This window comes from Apaloderma vittatum, unplaced genomic scaffold (assembly GCF_000703405.1).
Source record: "Apaloderma vittatum isolate BGI_N311 unplaced genomic scaffold, ASM70340v1 scaffold42066, whole genome shotgun sequence".
NCBI lineage: Eukaryota > Metazoa > Chordata > Aves > Trogoniformes > Trogonidae > Apaloderma > Apaloderma vittatum.
Window position 1 is genome coordinate 414 of NW_009721953.1, and position 9,420 is coordinate 9,833.

At 48.7% G+C, this 9,420-nt stretch overlaps 1 protein-coding gene across 1 annotated transcript; it reads right to left on the reverse strand.

Annotated features, from left to right (window-relative positions):
- Positions 1-733: 733 nt before the first annotated feature.
- TMIGD1 (transmembrane and immunoglobulin domain containing 1) lies at positions 734-3,342 on the reverse strand. Its single transcript, XM_009871585.1, has 5 exons — positions 3,264-3,342; positions 2,591-2,869; positions 1,834-2,112; positions 1,027-1,130; positions 734-766 (listed from the first exon to the last, which is right to left on the reverse strand). Exons 1-5 carry the CDS (start codon positions 3,340-3,342, stop codon positions 734-736), a joined length of 774 nt encoding a protein of 257 aa, XP_009869887.1.
- Between the last annotated feature and the right edge of the window lie 6,078 nt (positions 3,343-9,420).

A 9,420-nucleotide genomic window follows, 5' to 3' on the forward strand; every position in this document is an offset into this window, starting at 1 on the left:
TTTGCGTGTATCGGCATCACGAGCTGCGGCCACCTCGCATGGACTCCTCTGTTGACTGATCCACAGCCCGCGTGCGTGATGGCACGTGCACACCTCGTAGGAATAAGCATAGAAGGAAAGATCTGGCAACAGCTCAGGCAGCCCGCCCCCTGTGACAGTGCTCTGAGCAGTAGATTAGAACAAACAGGCACAAAAAACCATTTATATTTTGAAAAGACCATATAAACTTCACCCAAACCACTTGTTTCAGTGCTTTATCTCATCATCTCACGCGAGGGGTTGTGCTGCACCTCTACAAATGATGCTTTCTGGGTACGCGGAGGAACCTTGTGGTCTTTACCTGCAGCAAAATGAAAAGAAGAAATTAAAAATCATCTACTACAGAAAAAAACAAGTATGTCCAATTCACCTGGGCTGTGTTCAGCCCCAGAAAGCTTTCGGCAGGCTGGGGATACACTGTTGGGTTTGTTCCTCGCTGCCTCCACGCAGACATAGCCAGGCCCTTGGCACGGCTGGGGCGAGGGCAGGAGCCGTGTCCCCCCGTGGACCCCTCCCCGCTGGGCAACAAGGGGTGGGCTCATGTTGGCCCCCCAGAGCAAAAGCTCGGTAACTCAGCAGGGCTGGGTTTAGCACGCTGAGCGCTCTTCTGTTTCACACGTTCTGCCAAGGCTTAAAGAAGGGGTTTCATTTGGAAGCTTATTCTGGGAAGATGCATGAATAAGCAGTCAAATACTTACAGTGCTGTTTCACTTGATTTTTTGAAGCACTGAAAATAAACAAACAGTCTTGTTATCTTTTGTGTTTTCTGGCCATAGGGACATTTCTATGAGTATCTTGCAAATCTGTAATGCCTTCCACCTTAAAATATCTAATATTTGATGTGTCTACTGGTAATATCAGACGAGGTGGTATGCAGCAGTTTTCTAACAAGGGAAAGCAACACTACAAAGTAGCGTAGAAAAGATAGGAAAAAAATCGCAACAAAACGATGTTCATTTTTTCCTAAGAGTTGAGAACTTTCCGTACCTTAAAAATTTTATCTTTTCGAGCCACAATTCCAAAAAGCACCGTGAGTGTAACCACCACAGCGGCAGCAATGATAGCCTCCATGGGAAAAGGAGTTTTTTCATCTGTCAGGAGAGAGGGGAGGTTGAATATGTGATAGAGTCACACAAACCGGAACATTTCACAGAACTGCGGAAAGACATATTTCTTTCCCCATGGCTGTCACTACTGATCTGAACTGTGCTCCTGCTGTATTACTGCCCTAGAAAGAAGGGAGCCAAGCCTCTGTTTTAGTGAGCTGAAGTGCAGAAGTGAGAGCAGCCTGGACAGTGGGTGGGAAATGGGTGCCTGGTGGTGGGTCACCTCACCCAGCATCACCTACGTGACACGTCAGCATCCAGCCCCAGGAAAACTTCCACCTCCCCGTTCTCCACAGGGCTGTAGTCACTTCTGGAGGACAACTCTTGCCCTAAGCAGCTCTTTACACTATGGTCGGAGTCAGATGCTTCAGGTAAGTCCTGAAGTGCTTTAAACCACACTTGAACGTGCCCTGTCAGCGTGGGAAGTGAGACGGTGGGATGAGCCTGCCTCAAGTCACACTTGCCTTTGGATAACAGGTTGAGCAGGAAAAGCCCTTCCTGGTGCTGTGGTTCCAGGCACGGGTGCAAGGAGAGCTCCTCCCTGCTGTTGCTGTACCCTCGAGAGTGTGTCTGGGGAGTTCACCACATCCCACCAACACTTCTTAATATAAATGAATTGCTATTGTTATAAAAGGGAGTGGAGGGTTATTTGTAAATCTCCCTGTTTGGCAGCAGCTTTCTCAGTTACCTTCAACTGTGAGGTGGAAATCCTTTGTGCTGTTTCCCAAATAAGATTCCACATAGCAGGTGTAGGTCCCGTTGTCAGACTTCTGTACATTTTGGATAGTGAGCTGCAAGACCTCACTAGTCTCGTACAGCTGGTAACGATCTTGCTGTAAGGTCAAGGCTTCGTTGTTCTTATACCAAGCAGTTTGGACGTGAGGGTTGGATTTGGTGTTGCAGGTCAGAGAAACATCTTTGCCTTCTTCGATTTGGAGGGACTCTTCTCCAGTCAGCTGGGGAAGAACTGCTCACAGTAATGCAGTTCAACAGGTCATTAATAACGCTGCTCACCATTTAACACAAAATAAGTTCCCTTTACACATCCCCTCGTGCACCTTGCTCAGTGGTGTAACACATCACAGTTGTGCAGCCTTTCATGGTCCCCAGGAGTGGGCAGGGCTGTAACTAACTCCTCTGCCCTGCCTTGTATCCTTGGGAAAGAACCTAGGTGGAGGCAGGGACGTAGGCAGAACATCTTCTTACTTAAGGGCCCACCCACACGCTATGAAAGAGGCGTTAGATCAGGCCATAAGCACCACTGTGGAAAGGGAGTGTCTTATCACATGAGTTATCTCCTCCTAAACGCATTTTTTCTTGGTGAAGGCAGCGTGCGAGGGTGCAAAACACCCCGCCTTCAGCTAGCGCCCAGACACCGAGGTGCTCAGCCCATGATTTCGTCCCACCCCAGCCGTTCTGCACAGATATCCACCACTGCAACTCACACTGGACATCCAGGATCACAGACACCTGGACGGAATTGTTCCGGGCCAGCTTGCACGTGAAGGTGACTCCGTTGTCAGACTCAGAGACTGGGGATATGCAGATGTTGCTGACGTTCACTTTATTCCCATCTTTCAGATCCACTTGCCCATCTCCTCGGTACCAGAGCAGCTCCTCATCCCAGCTGCTGTTCTGTACTAGGCAGGAGAGGGAGACTGTAGAGAGAGGCTCTGTGCACAGGGAGAAGTCAGCGGTCTGGTTGTTTACAGACAGTTCCAGACCTGCGAAAGGAGGAGAACAAGGGCACTAGGCGTCCTAAGCTGTACCCTTCCCACAAAAGCTGCCCTGCTCGCTTCTCCAGGCCCTCGACCTTGGAGGAGGGACTGAGAGTTTCAGGCTTCAGTCTAACAGCTGTTTTCAGGTGCAACTTTAGTTTTTGAGACAAGAAGTTTTCTTCATCACAAAGCTCCTTTCATGGTTATTTAGAATAAAAGTCAGGCTTCTGCAGCTGACTGCAAGAATGCCAGAGCCTGACCTGTAGCGAGAAGACCAGCAGCAACCATGGAACACACACAGCAAAAAGTCATCTCCACCCTCTTGCTCGCCCTCTTGCTGCCCAACCCCAGCGCGGTTTTGTGTGTTGACACGACGCAGATTTTATTTTCTGTAGCTTACCTGTGGCTACGCATGCCAGAAAGCAAGCGGTGAGGACAGGTGCTGCGCGGGGCACTGCGAGGCTGCGTCCCTGCGCCATCTCAGGGGGGCCCAGCCAGCGTCTGTTGGAGAGAGGGTCACAGTGTTGCTGCCTCTGCTCGGGGCTCGTGGGGGTTAATTGCTTGTTGCCCTGACAGGGACAGGGTCACCAGGGCATGAGTCCATTTGTTGCCGGGTGTTTTCCAGTTCAGAGCAGAATCAAGGGGGTTTTACATCTCTAATCCCTGTGGCATGAATTCGTTGTCTCCAATCATCTGTCTGTCGGGGAAAGCTGTCTCTGGGACAGGTAACACCCCACTTACCTCGGGAAGAATCTCGGGAGAGGCTGCTTCTGCTAAGCAACACACAGCTCTTCACCCTTCTTATTTATAAGGCCTGAATTTTAATATTTTATGATAGCTCAGTAAGAAGTGAGTCCATAAAAAGGGTTCAAGGCCTCGTTCAATTCCTGGATTTCTGAGCTCCCAGAACACTGAAGAAAAGTATTTGCTGGGCTCTGCTCGCTGTTTTATGAGACTTACTGGGGCAATGAGTAACTAATGAGAGAGAGTTCCTGCATCGGCTATAAAGACCTTCAGCCAAAAAAAATATCTTTCCCTCTAAGCTTTCTGTGTGTTCACGACACTGTTTCAAGCTGTAGGAAGTTTATCCTAGATTATCGTAGAGCAGGAGCAGACTCTGATTTGCCCTTTCCTGCCTGAAGCTCTACCGCCTTGTCCTCCTTTGACCGGAAAATGAGAAAATGCCCCAACTCAAGCCTTTGAAGTGCATGTTGGCAGAGGAGGGAGCAGAGATGCCATCCTGCTCGACGGTGCGTACTCCCGGGGTGCTCCTGTGTTCAGCTCAGCCTGGGCACCTCCCGACACAGAGCGGGGGTCCCCACACTGCGGGGCCAGCTGTGTGCACGGACAGAGCTGAAGCGCTCAGCTACTGGGAAAAGAATGTCTGGAAGTGCCCTGCTTGCACTTCAGCAGGGTGACGGTGACGTGGTGGCCAACGACAGGGTCGTCGCAGCCACCAGACGGTGTTCTCGCTGCTGTCAGCGTCCCCGCAGGCACAGGGCAGGTCACTCATCAGGAGCTGGCTCAGCAGAGCCATAAAGTGCATTTCGTGAGCAGGAGGAGCCTGGGACACGTCCTTGGCGTTTTCTTTGCTCGAAGACGCGGTGGCCTGGCGCGGTGGCACGGCGGTGGGCAGTGAGGGCTGGCTGGATGCAGAGAACACACAAGCAGACAGGACAGCGGTGTTTCTCTGCGGGGCTCTTGCAAGCATGGGGTGCCTTTGAGTGGTTTTTAATACGATTTTTTCCGTTCCATTGGTTTACTCTTAAAACCAACAGGGAATCATTCTCCATGAAAAAATGTGTACGAAAGTCTCTTAAAGAGACAGTACTTAGCCTGTGTTCCGGAAAACTGCTCACTTTTTGCCTTCAAACTCAATTTAAGTAAGTTTGAGAAATAAATTTAGCCTCTTCCACCATGTTTAGGAAGTTATATGTCCTGTCTTTGTAGCATTTGACTAAATTTTGGCCTATGGTCCAGTACAAACTTCCATCAAAATGTTCTTCCTGAGAGTAAAGTGATCTTTGCAGTTTGGTATTAAGCTGAGTTAGAAGCTTTATTAAGCTGAAATAAAGAGTCAAAGGGACGGGCTGGGAAACAGCTCTTGTGCTCCTGCCAAGACGTGAGCCAAAGGCAGGAGAGTGCAGGGAGGGCTGAGTCCCTCTGGTCACAGCGTTGCAACGGTAATCCAGGAGAATAAGGAGGTATTTAAAGTAAAACATGAAAGTATGGATTTGGGGGGTATTTTTTTAGGCTAGAAATGAGTGTGAGGGAAAAGATTGTCAGACGACTGCTGTCCTGTGGTGGATTTGTCACGATGTGAAGATTCTGGTAAAGATTCTGTCCCAGGTTTGTGGCAGGTCGGTGTGACGGGCAGCAAGGTGAGCTCAGATGCATCTGGTTTATGTGTTTTTAAATGAAGGCAAATGCAGTGGGCTTTGAGATCTGCTGAAGGAAGAGACACTAGAAAAGCAAGGTGTTACTTGGCCAGAGGCACTGAAATGCAACATTTTTAAACTGGTAAATTACTTTCACAATGACTTTTTACACTTTTTCTTTTTATGCAGGGTGTAATTATCGTGTGGGTGTCTAATTACTGAAGTCTAGAGTTGCATTATCCACCTTTCCATTACGTTTAGGAGGGTAAACCTCACGTTCCAGAACATGAAGCAACCACTGGTGACTCAGACTGGGAGGAACTTCTTCAGTGAGGCAGATACTCCGTAACTCTCCACGGCCAAGGATCCAGCCCTCTCGTCTGAGGTATCTGGATCAGGCACTGTCGAGGCTGGATTAGAGACCCTGGGCTAGAGCCAGAGCGATCCACCACAGCAGTTCCTGCTTGTCATCTTTATGGCAACACCGGACCAACAAACCCAGAATAAGTCTGTTGTTAAATATGATTCTGAACAGCCCCAAAGGGAATTAATTAAAAAAACACCAGTCTGGTCTGTGGTGTAATCCAAGCCTTAGTAACCTGAGAAGAGATTTAGAAGATGTCAGAGATTAGGCAGAAGTTTCTTTTCTTCTCTTAACCTCCGACTCCAAACTTGGCAGCAGTTTGGGTTCCACTGGGTTGTCCTCAGTTCCTACAGGAGCTGGGGCCACAGCTCGTAAGCCCCTGCATTTTCAGTGGCAGATGAGAGCTCGGTTTATATTCAGCAACATTGTGAGGGCTGAAGGTTGCTCTTGGACCTCAGGGATCTGCACAGACGCGTGGAAGTGGGGATTGTACCTCCGGGTCGGTTTGTCAGGCAAGCAGTGCCTGTGACACAGCTGTAATCGTGCTCCAGAAAACATGTTATTGCAACAGTGCCTGAGGCTCTGCTCAAAGGCTGCTCCCGTCTTCCTACTCATTGTGGTTCCTCCACTCCTAATCCTTTTTTAATATGTGGTGCTACATATTTTGCAACATTTCCATTGTTGGAGGATGACTGTAACACCCAAACCCGCTGCCTCTGCTTGCCAGATATCTGCCTGACAGGGAATGCTCCTGGAACTTAGTCAGCACTCCTGTTCCCTCCCACAAAACCTATTTTTCCCAAGTATAAAGATTATGAAGATGCGATGTGCCCTGGTTTCTCAGACTCCCAGCTCACACCCCACATGCATCTTCCACTGTGGAGGTGGACAGATTTTTTCATGATTTTGTTAATGATTCTGTTTTCTGATGGTCCTTTTATAAAAGGTCATGCACTATGCCAGGGAATGCAAAGGAATAAGTGATGTTTGTTCTTGGGGAGGAATAGGAACAGTGAAAGGAGCACTAAACCAGTGGGTATTTTGAAATTTTAAAATAAACTGCTTAGAGGGCATTAAATACTCAAATGAAAAATCAGATGAAGAAACGGACCCTGAGAAAAATAAAAGAGAAGCCTTCAGGAAGGTGAAGGAGGGTGAAGCACCTGCACAAACGTTGGACGTGGATGCCATCTACTGGTACCACCCATGGGAGCTGGAGCCCTCGGCAAGTGTCCTGACGGAGGAGTCACCCGGGAGCCCTGGAAGCAGAAAGAGATCCCTGTGATCACCACGGCAGAAGCTCAGAGACCATAAACCCTGCGGAAGGCTAAAGCAGTGCCACGCTCAGGGACAGGGCTGCTGAAACCTTTGTGCTCAGAGGAGGAGGATGCATTTCCGAGATGGTAATTCTCCTCCTGCTTTTTATCTGCGCTGGGAAGTCTGTGCTCCTAGTGATACAGAAAAGAACCATATTTCAGGCTTTTACTGATGTTGCTATAGTCACATTTCTCCTTCAAAAGTGTGAGTAAATTAGAATTAGAGAACCTCAGCCATCACTTTGAGCTCCTGGAGCTTTTAAACTCTCCCTTTTTGAAGTGAGTGCAAGAAAAGGAACCAAGCTCCAGAAGGACAAGTCTAACCTTTAATTAAGAGCATTGGGACACTTGCCAACATTTCCTGGGTGGTGAAGAAAGCAGCCAGGGACTGTAGGAACCCTCCGGAGTGTGCATGAAAGCCCCACCAACCTGCTGCCATGCCGCAGGCACGGCCGCCTGCCACCAGCAGTCAGCACGGGCCCCTCTCTTTCCTGCCCACTCTGGGTCACCTCCAGCACGGGTGGGTCCCGCCTGCAGTCACCAGTCTTGACTCCAAAGATCAAGGACAGTACAATAATGTGGTCGTTGCGCTCCTGCTCTGAGAAATACGGCCCCAGGTAAAAGGAAATGTGAAAAGAACTTGGCATTAGATTAGCAGGAGATGAAAGTGACTTCCCTGTGTTAAATTCCACGTAAGTGTTGGGCATTGTAGTTTCCCATCTAGGGAGTCCTGATGAGTAGCTTTCAGCTTTCACACCCAGCAGCTCAGGGAAATTAATACCATTAGTGTTTGCTTTGCATCATCCACTCAGCAACCTCTGTTTTCTACCTGCCTGAACCAATTTGTAAGGCAGTCTCCCACCTCAGGCATGGCTAAGACTGTGTCGTAGCAGAGACTATCTGCCGGGTTCCCATTACTTTGTTCTTTTTCCAGACACAAAATATGCCTCTGCCACTGCGGGGCCGGCTTGAAGGGGATTTTGTTTCCTCTGGGAAACAAAAATGCCTGAGGAAGATGCTAAGCTGAATTCCTGTCTCCTGCCCGATTTAGATGCTCCCTGATGGCCAGTGCAGGACATGCCCTAGCAGTATTCCCAGATCTTCTCTTTCAAGACTGTATTCTGCTGTGGCTGCTCTACAGTCTGGACCTCAGACATTTTTGTCTACTGAGGAACTTTCATCACCACTGGGATTTCTTGGAAGTGCTCTGCTGGAAAAGCAAGTGCTGATTTGATCTTGTGAAGTGTTGCCAAACAATATTAGCAGTTTTAACTTCCCTGCTGTGGCGTCATCCCTCCTTCCTCCCGTAAGGAATCTGCACAGACTGAGCTGCCCCATCTTTCCAGTTCACGGGGAACCACTTACTGCCAATCTTCAGGAGGAAATCCCACTCTTCTGTGGCTGGAACCACTGCAAACGGTGTCAAAAGGCAAAAGCCACAACCTCTGCGCAATTAATGACCTTCTCGAGTTCCAGGGCTGCAGCTCTCAGCAACTGAGAGCACGGGGCTGAGCTGAGAAGGCTTCTTGCAGGTCGGGTTCTAATCTACAGCCTTTCTCACCCAGGGATCCGGAAGGCAGAGCCCTCTTAGGTTGGCCCAAGAAAATGAGAGGGTTTTGTTGTTACTGGCTGCTGAGAAAATGACTCATCAGTCTTCTGCCACATGCTGCTTTTACAATTGGTTTGTTGAAATTCCACACAACTGGGCTTTTATCAGCTAAAAAGGGAAATGAGCTCAGTTACTCTGTGTAAATCCAGAGCAATTTATTTGTAGACTGAGGACTTAACAGTGATTACTTCTGAGGCAGCCAAATTCCCTCTTGTTGTTTCTTCTCCCTTTGGGTTGGAGAACATCTTGATGACCGAGGTCTTTTGGCTTTTCCAGTTTAATTAGATCTGGGGCATCTTTCTGATGGATAATCCCTGTTCCCTGCTTGTCCCTCTCCTAATGACTTTGCAGCGCAGATGAACCCCAAGGAAGAGAAGCCAATTTCCTCTCCTTTTCCTCAGGGCCCTTCTGATGCTGCACCATGCTTGGCTTTTACACAAAAGTTTGCATCATCTGATCTCTCCCACAGAGGATCCCAGAAAGCCATGAGATGAAGAGTCATATCACTGAGGGGTGCCCTGAAAATCAGTTTTTCGTGCCGGACTCAGAGCTTGCGTCTCCAACAGGAAACGCCAGAGCTTGGAAGCAGATGTGTGCGTGAGATACTTCTCAGAAGTTAAACAGGAATCGACTAGACCTGCTGTAGGACATGGCCACTTCCAACGCTTTATGGACTGCAATGCAACTTTTGCAGAGTAAATTATGGTGCTTGTCATTCTTTATCGTCTCACCTGCCTCAAAAAAAGAGAAAAATTTGCAAAGATCTGAGGTCTGAACGGAGGAAACTCCGAGCTGCTGTTCATGTATCTTCTCAGGCACACAGTCTGCAGCAGCTCGCAACACAACGGGCAATAAAACACCCCAGCAAACGGGCTTAAAATGCCTTTAAG

Excerpts from the sequence above, each read along its gene's own strand:
- TMIGD1 (XM_009871585.1), bottom strand. The coding sequence starts at position 3,342 with ATGGCGCAGGGACGCAGCCTCGCAGTGCCCCGCGCAGCACCTGTCCTC. Across the intron at positions 2,113-2,590 it reads TGTGATCCTGGATGTCCAGT|TTCTTCCCCAGCTGACTGGA; the intron begins GTGAGTTGCAGT and ends TACTGTGAGCAG. Across the intron at positions 767-1,026 it reads GAAAAGATAAAATTTTTAAG|TGCTTCAAAAAATCAAGTGA; the intron begins GTACGGAAAGTT and ends GTTTATTTTCAG.